The 15,716-nt window shown below is 36.1% G+C and overlaps 1 protein-coding gene and 1 pseudogene across 1 annotated transcript in view; one reads left to right on the top strand and one right to left on the bottom strand.

The window, feature by feature from the left end:
• The window catches only part of ADGRV1 (adhesion G protein-coupled receptor V1), a 520,697-nt gene that overhangs the window by 416,004 nt on the left and 88,977 nt on the right, over nt 1-15,716 (bottom strand). The window contains exons 23-28 of the mRNA XM_034655643.1: nt 12,332-12,512; nt 10,965-11,167; nt 8,182-8,311; nt 4,510-4,590; nt 2,972-3,111; nt 285-894 (exon numbers count right to left, since the gene is read on the bottom strand). Of these exons, the coding sequence (XP_034511534.1) occupies nt 285-894; nt 2,972-3,111; nt 4,510-4,590; nt 8,182-8,311; nt 10,965-11,167; nt 12,332-12,512 (1,345 nt within the window). The remainder of the gene's footprint in view (nt 1-284; nt 895-2,971; nt 3,112-4,509; nt 4,591-8,181; nt 8,312-10,964; nt 11,168-12,331; nt 12,513-15,716) is intronic.
• On the top strand, nt 13,541-14,302 carry LOC109490650 (annotated as a pseudogene).

Genomic DNA, 15,716 nt, shown 5'->3' with positions numbered 1-15,716 from the left:
GCTATAACATATAATACAATAGTACTAGAGGTCAGTTGTACTGGATTACACGGGAACTTTTAACAATTTAGTTTGGGAACATAAAGAGACTTAAAACATAATTTTGTGTTTTCAAGTGTCCCACTTCCATTTTCTTATAGGTAAACTTTTGTAAGGTGATGCTTTCAAAGTTAGAGTTTACTATTTTTACAGAATTTTTTTACTATACCCAACTCTTAATTTATTTTTTTAGGATTCTTACCTCCTATAGTAATAATAACAACAACACACTAATGGTTACTTACTTGGACGATTCTGTACTTTCTCTATTAAAGTAGAGTTGAGTAGCTCGATAAACACAGACTCCGATCTTTCTGGTTCATCATCATCCAAAATTGAAATAATTATGGTTGCCTCACTCTGATTGGCTCTGAAAAGAGCAAATCCAGAAGCTGGTATATAGTCTCTTCCTTCAGTTGCTCTGGCTATACTAGGTGGAAAATAAGGTGGTTTTTCCATATTATCCAGGGTTGCATATGTGACTAGGACTTTTCCCATGAGGCCTTTTAACCTTATCACTGACAGGGTGATATTCTGGGTTGCTTCCTCAACTTTGATAGGTCTGTTTTTCTCAGAAAAGATGAAGACCCCACAAGGATCATCACTAGCCAAAACTGTTAATGTGGCATTAGTATGAACTCCCAAGGAGCCACTGGAGACACTGAGGATTGACACAGAGAAGGCCTTATCCAGTTCTGGATCTTCATCTGGAAGTACTTCCACTGTGATGTTGGCACTCTTCTGCCCAATCTCAAATGTGACATTGCCAGAGGTGAAGGCAAGATCGCCATCAGGGTCAGAGCCTATGCTCCAAAGCAAAGTCACTTGAGACAGAGCTCCGTGGCTTCTCATAATCTATAAAATATTTAATAGCAAAATGTATTAAAAGAGGAATTAAAATCATTGATCTAGAGGTTTGTAAATACAGAATGATAGCAGGATATTAAATTTTTATTTTACTTTCTACAAGTTTTTCTCAAGAATATGAGATTCTTGATGGCAGGGAAAAAGTACTGCCTGTGTTTGAAGATCCTCACAGTACTTAAAAAGTGATTGTTGCATGAAGCTACACATTGATTGAACATTTTTTGCTTCTAACTAAACTACAGCTCTATCTTTTCTGCAATCACATATTAGTAATGAAGCAAATGTAATTAATAATTTCTTTTATTTAAGCACACTCATGAAAATTTTTACTTTTATTACAAAGATGGTAGTAAGGAAGACATCAGTGATAATTTCTGAAAAGCTAGCAATAAAACTCATTTTTGAAAACCAATTATATTTCCTTTTATCTTCAATGTAATACGAAAACTCACCAAAAAACACATTTCTCCCAAAGTTGGATAAAATATACTTAAGAAGTAAGAAGTACTTTTGCCAATAATACATTAAGAAGAATAAATACCTTNTGCAATCACATATTAGTAATGAAGCAAATGTAATTAATAATTTCTTTTATTTAAGCACACTCATGAAAATTTTTACTTTTATTACAAAGATGGTAGTAAGGAAGACATCAGTGATAATTTCTGAAAAGCTAGCCATAAAACTCATTTTTGAAAACCAATTATATTTCCTTTTATCTTCAATGTAATACAAAAACTCACCAAAAAACACATTTCTCCCAAAGTTGGATAAAATATACTTAAGAAGTAAGAAGTACTTTTGCCAATAATACATTAAGAAAAATAAATACCTTTAAATATGAATGTTAACTCAAAATAACACTCAAGACAGGAATTTTATAAAACTTGATCTTTTCCCTTAATTCTTTTTTTCTTTTCTTAAATAACTGGTTATCCTTTCTAAAGTTGTTCAAGTCACTCCACAACAATTTATAGAAGATCTGCCATTGAGTGATCTTTCTTCACTATTTATATAAAGTCTGAGGAAGATGAGCAAGCTTCTAGCTCCTCCCAGTTGTTTAACAATAGAATCCAACTTAATTCCCAACTGGAACAAAACAAAGGAGGAAGTACACACACGTACGTACACACATACACACACACACACACACACGTCATATAGAGTTGTCACTCTTACTGCTGTTCACAAATGTTTTGGATTTTCTTTCCTTTTGGGAGAGACGTGGGATAGGATTACATTTTTCTACCCATTAACATTATGCATGGCCATGTGACTTGCTTTGACCAAAATGTCTAAGTGGAAATGTTAAGAACTACTTGGAGAAAGAAACTGTAAAAGCCAGCATGCAGTTCTCCACATCCACACGTTTTCCCCTCCGNCTGCTGTTCACAAATGTTTTGGATTTTCTTTCCTTTTGGGAGAGACGTGGGATAGGATTACATTTTTCTACCCATTAACATTATGCATGGCCATGTGACTTGCTTTGACCAAAATGTCTAAGTGGAAATGTTAAGAACTACTTGGAGAAAGAAACTGTAAGAGCCAGCATGCAGTTCTCCACATCCACACTTTTCCCCTCCANGCAGTTCTCCACATCCACACGTTTTCCCCTCCGTGACAACAGAAGCACCTGCTGAGATGTGGTCTCTGTGACCCTTGACCCCTCAGTAACTGGATGACTGCCAAGTTAAGCTGGAGATACACCATGAGTGGAAAAACAAATCTTTGTTACATTAAGCCACTGAGCTTTAGGAGACATCTGTTCCCACAGCCTAAGTGAATTAATACAAAATCTATATAAAATAATACTTATATGGCTCCACTGTATTCCTTAAAGAGTCAGGATTCCTCAAAATCATAAGAGAAACTTTTATGCAAAACTACATACAAAGACAAAAGTCAAATCACTATTCAATTACCAATTTGCATTGTGTGTACCACTAGGTTCATTCCCTTCTATGTAAAAAAGGGGGAAAACCCCATAAAGGATACCTTCATAACACAATAAAACAGTTTTAAAAGAACAGAAAGTGTCTAAGAGTGCAGGGAAAACTGTACTTACATTTAATGTGACAGTGCTGTACCCATCTTCCGGTTCAGTTCCACTGACAAAGAGTGACTCAGGGCTAAATTCAAATATACCATGAGCATGGTCAGAGGCTGCGATTGTCACTAGAATTTGTGAAGCCACTCCTAGACTGGCTGCATGAATAAGTTCCAACAAATAGCAAGAAAATGTTAATAAGTAATTTACAAACCAAAGGAAAAGCCAAGGAACAACTTTTTGAAAAGAGTTGTACCATTCACTGAGTACATTCTAATTTGTTTTAGAAAGAAAGGCAGACACAAATGGTTGCCACACATATTCATGCTTTTATGACCTTTCTCTATTTTGGCACCGATGTGATATACAAGTGCTGTATAAGCACTTGGAGATGAATAAGGAAAACTTGTTTTTCTTTTTCTGCCCTATGAAAGAGAACATTCTTCCACACAGAGTATATGAGGAAAGTCTCCCACGACCTTTGCTGACCTCACAAGAACATGAGCCAAAATGACTCTTACCTTTATGAAACAGTTTCCCTATGATTTTCATCAATCTGACTGAATAGATTCCTGGTTTTTAATGTGTATTAGTTCTAGGCCTATTTTTTCATCACATTATGGCATTATAGATCAACCTCTCCTGGCCCCAAACACTCCAATCTTGTAACTAAAGAGGTGCCAATATCTACAGAAGTACTGAATTTTTTCCTAAGAAGTATGTTCAGGGTTTATGTTGTATTAACATATGCAGACAAGAAAATGAACAACTCCAAAACTAACAGAGTAATTAAATACAGTGGTTACATGAGGCATTGATGGAAGTTAGGAATGAGAGGGGTGCGAACATGAGTGCTAACCTTAAAATATAAAACCTGAAATTGTGATAAAGGAACATTTGAGGATTAGAAAAAGTTCTCCCTTGAGAAATAAGTATTCTATGCATTTTCTCCCAATACAAAAAAAAAAATATTTGAGGTAAATAGCTGAATCACGCTTGCATAAGAATCTACTTCAAATGTATTCTCTTTTCAGTATTCCCTCCCACTGATCGGCAACTTATTCTCCTCCCCATTTAATGCCTTTTAAATTTCTTTTTTCCCATCTGTTTTGATTAAATGCTACATATAAAGACTGCTGGTTCTTTTTGTAAATAAAATAAACATGATGGATTTAACAGGAAAATATAAATGTTCTATTTCTCTCTTTTTAGGTATTCAAAGCTATGTAAAATATTTTTCAAAAATCATTTTATGAATGATATTCAAGCAAAATTTCTATTACAGTTAGAATCAGGAAACTGTATTTGGTTCATACAGAGGAAAATCTGGGCTTTGGAGGCAGGCAAGGACTTAATTCTGACTTGATCTTTCCTCACTGGGTAACTGTAACATGGAGAAAATAATACTTTATAAAATTGTTGCTATGGTTACTGAGTTAAAATACATAAAGAACCTGCACATAGTAGGTGTAAATAATTGGTTAGTATTGTTGTCTCTAAAAAGAAAAGTTAAAATAAAATGTAGACTAGTAAAGGGCCTTGGAACAGCTGCTTACCATGCTTGTGAATAGTTGGAAGGAAGAATTCCATGTCCCCGTCACCACTACCACTGCCATCAACCCTAAAGAATTCAGTCACTTCACAAGGAGACACAGAGACACACCCACACAATACACATTGACACAATGAGAAAATGGAGAGCTCTTAAAACATATCCAGAGAAGAGGAAAATGTAGTAATATTCACCTAATGACATGCATTCTTCCACAGAAAATAAATTATTTGAAGTGGTAAAAGTATAACATTGGGTTTTTTGGTAGAAGTATAACATTCATCAAGCTACCAATTTATTAAAAATTCATCCACAGCTTTAGGAAATACTCCATGTAAGTTGTAACGGGTATTTCCTATTTCTGTCAACTTAACCAGTTGTCTTTTTAAATCACTTACTTAAAGCAATGTAAATTGTTTCTAACATTTTAAATATTTTAAAAATATTTGTGGGGGCGCCTGGGTGGTACAGCGGTTAAGCGTCTGCCTTCGGCTAAGGGCGAGATCTCGGCATTATGGGATCGAGCCCCACATCAGGCTTCTCCGCTATGAGCCTGCTTCTTCCTCTCCCACTCCCCCTNAGCTAAGGGCGAGATCTCGGCATTATGGGATCGAGCCCCACATCAGGCTTCTCCACTATGCGCCTGCTTCTTCCTCTCCCACTCCCCCTGCCTGTGTTCCCTCTCTTGCTGGCTGTCTCTATCTCTGTCGAATAAATAAATAAAATCTTTAAAAAAATAAATAAATACATAAATAAATAAATAAATAAATAAATAAATAAATAAATAAATAAATAAAATATTTGTGGTTGTGCACAATCACACAGTTAGGCCTATATGACTATGACTATGACAGAGTCACCTTACTGCTCACCACGATCAACTCAAAATTAGGGAAATGCACCTAACATTTCCCTCCAGCCATACATTTAAATTCCCACTTTATTTACCATTCTCAGACTTGATCACCCTTTTGCCAATGACATGGTAGAAAGAAACCTAGACAAACAGTCTACAACAATCTGTTTCAGGCCTGGCTGTGAAAGATACCTGCGGTAAAACCTTCGGCAAGTCATTAAAACACTAGGTAACTCAGTTTTCTCACCTAAAAAATTGTTGCCTTTTACAGAACTGCTCTAAAGACCAAATAAATAATGTAAAAAATAAAGTACTTGGCAACACATAAGGACTATGATAAAGAGAAAGTGGTTTCATCTTCATTTCCAATATATCTTATACCCTGCCCATTAATTTACCAAAAGTTTGCAAAGACAGGAAGCGTAGTGATGGTAGCAATGGAAAAGAGGAGTAAGAGAGGCAAGTCCACATCCAGACCTATGTGCTTCTACCAGTGTCCTTGATTGACATGCTAGTTTAAGATCTGCTCTGCTCTTCTTTTCTTCCCCTCAACATGACTAGGATACACCATACATGAGAATTTATGGCTCCCAAATCTAACATCACCTTAGAGACTTAAGAGAAAAATGAATTTTAAGGAATATCCAGTGCATCCCTCATATTATCTACAAGTCATGAGAGAGGGTGAAGTTCAACACCAATGCACTCTGGCTAACATAAAACATCTATTCAGGTGGCTATCTTATGCAGAGTTGGTTTTATAGACAAAACAATATGGAATAACAGTTGTTCCCTTGACCCTCAAAAGAATTTAGCTCCTCACAATACTGCACTTTTTAGACATTCGCTACTATGACTTGGGGAATAGAGCCAGTGTCTAGATTCCTTTACCTCCAATCCCAGCTCACGAGGGGAAAATGAGATTCTCTGCCACTATTGCTTACTCAGAGTCTGCAAGATTGGTTTTCAACTGAACACTCATACAATGCATATTCTACAGATATGGGAAGAAGTTTCTACATAAAATACCAAGTATCACTATGATCAGAAATATTATTTCTGAAGACTACTTAATGTTCCTTATTAACCAATAACGATCACTAACATTTTCTCTATTACATAACTATTGCTAACTACAAGTGATACAAAGAACAACTTTTCAAATGTTTTGTAGTGGCCCCTAATTAATGAAGTCACGTCATGAAAATATGATCTGGAGATACGAGGACTTGTATCTGGAAGACAGACAAAGCTGGCATTTTTACAAGCCATCCTCCAAACAGCCGTCCAGCATATTTTTACTGCTTTAGGCAGTAAACCAAGCTGTGGCGCTGTTTAATCATTTCCCCGGTTTGACCTCCTTTGCTTTCACCAGGGCTTTGGGAACACAGGGAGGGAAAATTTGGGGAAATTTTCCATACTTATTCCAAAGTCTCATTACATAGTAAAAGACAATTTTAATATTTCTGTTTTACTCAATCTCTCCCTTTGGATGGCTTATATAGTATTATAACTTTCTTCATTAAAACATGAAGATGATAATAACACAATAATACCAGATTTTGCAATGAAGAGACGGTCCTGCTGATACCTTACCAACTCTCAATTTCTTACATTTATATAGGGACTATAGTACATATCACATGCATTCTATAACACCCCCAGCAGCATCTGAAAATCAAACACATTAATACTTCTGCAAAGAAACCTATATAAATAGTTCATCCAAATGGGATAAGGACTGTAAGTAGTGTCTCTTCAGTGCAGATGAGTTTTGCCATGAAATGAATTCTGACCCCAAAAATCTTTGAAAACTGGAGCTCTCAAATATCAAAATTGAGGATAAAGTACTATTGACTGTTTTATTGATAATCACCTCATAATAAATTATCTAAAATGGCTAGTTTTCACCTAGGCTACACCTGGAGATAGCTTTAAAGAAGCTACCATAAAAACTGAAAGAGGAAGAAAGGAGAGATGTGATTTTAGGGGCACCTTCTATGAATGACAACTGTAATTTGGTGATTCAGGGGCTGCTTGGATGGCTCAGTCAGTCGGGCATCCAACTTTTGATTAAGGCTCAGGTAGTTATCTGAGGGTCATGGGATGGGGCCCACATGGGGCTCTGTGTTCAGCAAGTAGTCTGCTTGGAATTCTTTCCTTCTCCCTCTCCCTCTATCCCTCCCCTTGCTCATACAATCACTCTCTCTCTCTCTCAAATAAATAAATAAATCTTAAAGTTTATAAAAATAATAATTTGGTGATTCAGAACAATTCTATTATTTCATTCCAAAAGCACATCTACTTCTGGGGTGCTTTTATATATGTATGTACAAAGCAATATTTTGTGCTACATAGAAACACATAATAGTAAATATATTTCTAAATTTAAAAAATAAAAGCACTCTACTTGGAAAAGACCAAGGGGTAATAAAAGGGGGAAAAACAGCACAACAGGTGGTGTCCTTATAATAAACATTAGAAATATTAATTCAGGACTAACCAAGCCTCACAGCAAAGGTCTATGAAAATAAAACTGAGCTGAAAATTAATTTTTAAAACTAATCTTCTAAATTTACGTAGAGAGATGGAAATATTTTTTTCACCAAGAAAAGAAAGCGACTATCCATCAAAAACTGTCTATCATATATATCTCAAGTAATTATTAACCTTCAGGGTACTTTTTCCAAAGACTAGTAATTTACTCATTAAAAAAAAAAAGTAACACTGATTCAAAGGATCATATTTCCTTAATAGAATCAACTATCCTCAAGATGGATGAACTAGCAAATATTTAATATTTTTGAGTCTCCAGCTTACCTCCTCCCTCCAAGTTCAATAACTCAACTTTAAAAGATTTTTCCAATTCAGGGACAGTATTATCAGTGATGTTAACAGAAATGAATTTATATTTTTCTCCTGGTTGAAATTCTAAGGTACCAGCAACACTCTGAAATACAAATAAAAGATTTATCCATTAGATTATAATTATTTTATATATTAATGTTCAAGATGAGAGTGTCTTCTATGTCCCAAATTATTACAAATACTGAAACAGAAGAACATAAGTAAAATATAAACCTTAAGTTTAAATGAAAACACTTAAATGGATATGAACAGTGTTTGATATAAATTCTAAATAAATATTCTCCAACTAAGTAAAGCAGATGGATTTTTATTTCTTGCTTGCCTATTCATCAAAAAAAGTAGTCAAGGCAAATGAGAAATCTGAATAGGAGACATCCACAAATTCGTAAATTAATTCAAATTAACAAAACTCTTGGCCAAGTATATTTAAAACTGGTCAAATCATATCACTGAGTAATGTAAATACTCAGCGCATAACAACAGCATTTTCACATTTTCATTCTGAGAATTTCTCCAAAAAATAAGAAATATCAGTCTACTGAGCATTAACGTTTTCTTGTTTATACTTGTAACTGCAATTCATAATATAGATCTCTCATCAGAAAAGTTCACATACTAGAGGAAAAACAAAAAGTTATTTAAGTTTGAAGTCTTAAGGCCCTTTTTTCCTCCCAACCTCATTACTCTTATGTAAATGTTATCCCCTCAAGTCATGAGAACATACTTAAAATTTGTTTAAATTTTTCTAGTGTTAGCTTGTGTGGACAAACTGTATTTCATTCTCAGGAGCTATTAATGATCTTAAAGCTAAACTGAGAAACCCAAGTACCAATTTACCTAATCACTCATTTATTTACTTTTTTCAATATTTATCAAATGCACATCATGTACATGGTACCATTTTAGATGTTCGGGATTCAAAAACAGCCAAGACAAATCTCTAGCAAGATGGAGACCACTCTGTAAGGAGTGTTAACCATGGTAATATAATAATTCGAATTGAATAAAAACTGCTGTAAAAGGCACATCGTAAGCTCAAGAAGGAAGGAAGGAATTTTGAATAGAAACCAATCATCAATGGACTAATTCTGCAAGTCTTAACAACAGAAATGATATATAACTGTCTTAGGAAACCATCTTAACTTGACCTTAGCAATATCCTACACATCGAGCCATTTTCTCTTCCAGAAATATGTTCTTCTCTGGTATTCCATGATATCACACTCTCCATTTTTCCTTACCTTTCTAGCCCATCCTTTTTAGCGTTCTCTGTTTATTTTAACAGTCTCCTTACAAGCTCTAAAAACTGCTGTTCATCAGGCTCTATTTAGGCTGTCTAGACAAGGCTACCATGCACTTAGGCTTCAAATATTATTTATACATTCCCAACTCCCAAATTCCTGTCTCTGACCTCTGATTCCAGATTTAAATCTTAAAGACTATTTCAAAGTTTTCTTATAATTTCTGTCAGAATTTTTAATTCATTATTTTCCCTTAAAAAATCTATGCCTTATTCAATCCTTTCCACAGTACTAAATGATATGGCAGCAAGTTGTCTATGTCAGAAACTAGAGGGTCACTTCTGACATGCTCTTCTGCCTTATCCTTTAAACTAAACCACCTTCAAATCCTGCCATTTTCACTTGGGCACATTTCTTGAGCCCATCTACTTCTTCACATCTACACCATTACCTACCTAGTCCAAGATTCTAACACCTTTTGCCTTGTTCTACAAAATGGACTCCTTACTGATCTTTCCGCATCCAGTGCCTCTATCTTCCAATCCATTCTCCCCAATTCAGACTATTGATCTTTTATAAATACATAATACCTTTCAATTACTTCACCTTGTTTTTAAAATACAAGGTGTAAATGTAGCATGATCTCTAAGGCCTAGAAAGATCCAGTCCCCACATACCTTATCTTTCATCACAACACCTAGCTCTCCACACTCCAGAAACTCTGGTCTTCTTTTTGCTCCTCATTAGGACCATTTAACCATATTACCCATGCCATTTTACCAGTCTCAAGTAGTTCTTTCCCCCTTCATTTAGTTTACTAGTTTTCTTCTCCTTAAACTTCAGAGCTCACCATAGGTATCACTCCCCTAAGAAAGACCTCCTCAACTACCCTATGTCAATACCCACCTCTCTCCCAGAGCACCAACCTTGAACATTCCTATAACTGTAATTATCTCCTCTTAATGATAAGGAAACTGAGGTTAGGAAGATTTGAGCTCCCAAGTACACCCATTTAGAAGACCACTTTAAATCCAGTGTGGTCCAGTTCAAAATCCCAAGTTTCTGTTTGCTGGTACCACACTGCTTCTCACTTGGAGAAAAATATAATGAAAATTGAAAAGACATGGACATATAATTTCTTTACAAATTTGGTCCTGTTTGATGGATTCAGACATGAGGATTTAAAATGTGTAAGAAACATAATTATAAATATATCTGATCAAAACCTGTAATGTTAAAATAAATAATACAAATGAAAACTATGGCAAATATAGGGTATAAGAGGAATCATCAGTACAGTAGCTACTTAGGTGTCAGGCCTGAAGTACTTTAATTTCTAGAAATGCAAAAGCCTAGAGAGCCATCGTGCTTATTTTCCCTACTGAGCATGTCCTGGGACTAGTGCAAGTCCCTTCCAGTCACTAGTCCTCCAAGAGAAGGACTGAGACTCTCTGACAAGCACACATACCATTTCCAAATGATTAAGAAATTTACCTGGTAGTCCTCAGGACTGAATGCTGTCAATGGCACTGTTCGAAATTCCGCCAGAACCCTCCCTAGCAGTCCTTGTGCCCGGACAACCAATAGCCTCACTTCTCCATCTTCCTCCTGCACAATGATGTGTGGAATACTGCTTGCAGGCAGGGTCATCGTGTCCTCGGGCTCGGGGGGCAGCCCTGTGGAGAACTGAAGCAAGCCTGCAGGATACAAAGAGAGGGAGGACCTTCTAGCCCCAATTATCCATGAAAGAACTCCTTATTCATTCAAAACAATCTTGCACAATTATTTTGATCACCAGAATAAAATTCCAAGGGCTTTCATTTAGAAAGACTTCAGTGAAGATTTGATTAAGATGCTTTTGACACAGACTATGTCAATAAGTTTTCAAAATGTTAAAAGTTAAAATGATAATCTTTCTTGTCTCTACTCAAAGAATCTCTTATTTGAATCTCTAGAATTCATTCTTGGACTTAGAGCAGAACACGATTAATGCCACACTAAAGGATTTGCAACACATTTAAGAAAAATTTAACTAAGAAAATCAGAGTTGAAGAGCCTCTCAGGTTTCCTACACAGATCTTTTAATAGTTGTTCTTGTTTTTTTCCTACAAAAGAACTATTAATTTTCTTTCTTTTTTTTTTTTTAAGAAAGTGGTTTCTTTTTTTTTTTTTTTTAAAGATTTTTTTTATTTGACAGAGACAGAGACAGCCAGCGAGAGAAGGAACACAAGTAGGGGGAGTGGGAGAGGAAGAAGCAGGCTCATAGCGGAAGAGCCTGATGTGGGGCTCGATCCCATAACGCCGGGATCACGCCCGGAGCCGAAGGCAGACGCTTAACCACTATGCCACCCAGGCGCCCCAGAACTATTAATTTTCAATGTAGAAAAACAGTCTCAATTTATTAGGACAGACATCTGTAATAATTCCTTAATTAAGCAAATTATCACTTCGCAGTACAAAAAGAAATTTATATAAACAGACAGTGATAACTCCACTTCTTGAAGCTTAACAAAATATAAATTAGAAAGTACTTCAGTTAGTTAGGGGTAACATATCACAAAAGGATAATTTTTTAAATAAAAAAAATTTTGAAAGCCATGAATAGAAATACTTTTCTTCATTTTAAATAATCTTGTATGTACTTTTCAAAATATATTTTTAAACTTCAGAAATTGATCTTTATATTTTCTTTTATAAACAGTGTCCCTCATAATGGCAGCTTAGAATTTCAAGAGCCTAGAAGTTAGAGTGCCCGAAGAAGTTGTATTTCAATCACTTGCAAAAAGTCCCTTAAGAAGTTCTTAACTAGACCAAGTACACCCAGAGAAGAGAGCATTATTTTTGAAAAAGGGCTTGGTTACCATATGGATGATCACTAGCTTTGATGGTGATATCTGTTGTTTCCTTTTCGGGATCTATGCTTGCACCACTGGTGGGGGTTGAACCTAGCTTCCCATCTCCAGGAACTGCAGAAACCAGCGTCACACGGAAATACTCATTAAGCTCAGGAATATCATCGTCAAGAGCATATATATTCAGGACCTATAAACGTAAAAATCCAGAGGCATGAAGCAATGAGGCATACAGAAATTACNGCAGTAACATTTTCAGTCTCAAAATATCATATTCATTTGATGTACTGAGGTATCAGTGTAATGACATATTGATGTATCAATGTAATATCATATACTTCTTGTACCAAAGACAGTGGTATTACCAACCTCAGGGTACAGAGTTCCTAAATAAGGAACTGCATGTTATCTGATGGGATGTGGTGGGGCAGTGGGAAAGGGCAACATATACATGTCTAGTTCCTGCCTAAGGAATGCCTGACATACTCAGTAGCAACATTTTAGAAGAGATTCACAATGGACCTTGAAGGTCTGGTACAGCAATCCTTCCAAAAATTAGCAATAACTCAGCCATGCTCCACAAAATTTAAGTCAAAATTTGAAGTGAAAAAACAATTGCCCCTTCCTTTATTAACAGAATAAGCATGTTTTGACACCTACAATGTGGTTAGAAATGGCTCCAATCACTAAGAGGCTCACAGTCTATTGTAGGAGAGAGATCTATGAAGAAAACATTTAAAATGCAATGTAAAATGCTACTTAGTAGGTATGTTGTCTAGTTCTGAATCACAAAATACAGTTATTACAGTGTTTAAATAATATATTGCACATATTTAAAATGTTATAAGATTTAAAATAAAGAAAGAAAGAAGAAATGTCATGAGAGTTATGTATAAAGTAAACAGACCAAAAAAAAGAACCAATTCTACCCACTAAAAATTTTACAACAGACAGGTTCTAAGCAAGTCTTAATGTATTAGTTGTGATTGTAAATAAAAATGGGAAGGGCATTCCAACTAAAAGAAACAACACTTGTAAAGGCACACAGTGCTTGAAAGAATAAGGCATACAAGGAACTGCAATTAGACTGCCACGTCTGGAGCAGGAGGTAAGGCTAGATAAATAATCAGGAGTTGGATCACAGGGACCTTTCATGCTACCATTAAAAACAACAACAACAAAAAAAAAATGGACTCTTTAGCTCAGGCCCATGACACCACCAATATGGGCAAGTGTTGCAGTCTTCATACAGCCAAGAACTCCACAGCCACTTGCGAGATCAGAAGTGCCATAATAAACAGTACAAGAAAGTCCATTTGGGCATAGTCTTGAAGGCCAACACTTTATAGGTGCTTCCCATGCAAAGGGAATTATGTTGGAAAAAAGGGTGGAAGCCAAACAGCCAAACTGTGCCATCAGGTATTATGTCAGGGTCCAGCTGATCAAGAATGGAAAAAATCACAGCCTTTGTACCCAATGATGGCTGCTTGAATTTTATCGATATAAGTGCTTTAGTCTATTGTAGTTTCTGTTCCTGAAAGTTTCTCCCAGTTTTTTTTTTAAAGATTTTATTTATTTATTTGACAGAGATAGAGACAGCCAGCGAGAGAGGGAACACAGGCAGGGGGAGTGGGAGAGGAAGAAGCAGGCTCTTAGCGGAGGAGCCTGATGTGGGGCTCGATCCCATAACGCCAGGATCACGCCCTGAGCCGAAGGCAGACGCTTAACTGCTGTGCCACCCAGGCGCCCCATCTCCCAGTTTTTTTATATGATGAACAGGTATTTTTAGTGATTGCCACTGACACCAAAAGTAAACTGTTGACTTTATTCCAGGAAAATGATGGAGTTCTGATTGCTGGATTTGGTTGCAAAGGTCATGCTCTTGGTGACATTCCTGGAGTTTGCTTTAAGATTGTCAAAGTAGCCAATGTCTCTCTTTTGGTCTTATATGAAGGCAAGAAGGAAAGACGAGGATCATAAATTTGATGGTGAAAACATGACAGTAATAAATTTTCTTATGCCAAAAAAAATGGACTTTATTCCACAGGCAGTGGAGCGAAACTGAAGAATCATAAGCAGGAAATTGACAGAATGAGAATTTTGTCTTAGAATGAGTATCATGGCAGAATGTAAACAGAGGGGACAGGGCAAGAAAGGATGTTAGGAGTTGAGCTAGGAGGTGACTGACCAGAAATAATGAAATTCTGAACTAATGCGGTGACAGTGGAGATAAAGAAAAATAGATGGATTTGAGATTTGTTCTGGAGAGAGAAGACCCAGACCTCGATGATTCACTTAGTATAGCAAGTGAGAGACAGAAAGGAATGAAGGGTGACTTCCTGGTTTCTCCCAGAAAGAAGCGTGACAAAAGTTTGACAACAAACTTACTCCAAATGCAATCTCCAAAGGACTAGTCATTGGGGCTAAAAGCATTTGGAGAACTTCTTTTTTAAATGTAGTTTTTCTAGAGTTTGACGTAGTAGGTCTGAGGTGGAATCTGAATTTAGTTTTAATGTTCATTTTTATCAAAATTTTAAATAAGAAAGTAATGTATGGCACAGCCAATATACTCAGAGGGGAAGTGCAAAAATGACACCCACTACCTAAATCATGTCAGTGTTCTTGAACAAAAGGGAACAATATTTATTCTGAAGATTTAAAATGTCTTGCGCCTAGAAAGCAAGCTAACAAATGTTGCTCTGAAAAGTAACACCAAAACATGAAGACGTACGTTAAAAATAAGGCAGCAAATATTTTTAAAGGGTTGAAGCATACCAAAGTACTCATTCATTTTAGTGAAATGAAGACCCTATCAAGGTATAAATAAATGTATTTTACATGGTAACTCAATAAACAAACAAAAAAATTTACCTTTACTTTATGTTACTATATGTTATATGCTCTGCTATTTTCTATTCTTAAACTCATCATAACTTGCTTGATTTCATAACTAATGGGCCGTTTAAAAAAAAACCTGAAAGACACATTTCCAACGTACTTTCCTGTACTTTAGAGAAACACACACACACATACACCCCACACACACTTTCCAGACTCCCTTGCAGCTAGGTTTTCAGATACAATTTAAATATATTCAGTTAGTTGCATTCCCCAGATATCTGGAAGGCAGCAGCGAAGTGGAGTCTACCTTACCACTGTCTGTGCTAGAAAGCACAATCATGGAGCCCTAGTGACACCTCAGCACCCTGCCACTGGCTTGGTAAGATGGAGAGGTTGGTGTAGACCTAGCAGACATGGTGTTATAAACCAACCCCACTGTTCAATGTTATTATTTTGCTTTCAAGGTCAATTTTTTTTTTAAGATTTTATTTATTTATTTGACAGAGATAGAGACAGCCAGCGAGAGAGGGAACACAAGCAGGGGGAGTGGGAG

Source organism: Ailuropoda melanoleuca, chromosome 3 (genome assembly GCF_002007445.2).
Source record: "Ailuropoda melanoleuca isolate Jingjing chromosome 3, ASM200744v2, whole genome shotgun sequence".
Classification (NCBI taxonomy): domain Eukaryota; kingdom Metazoa; phylum Chordata; class Mammalia; order Carnivora; family Ursidae; genus Ailuropoda; species Ailuropoda melanoleuca.
Note: the sequence above shows the minus strand (reverse complement) of the source record. Positions and strands in the feature narration are given on the sequence as shown.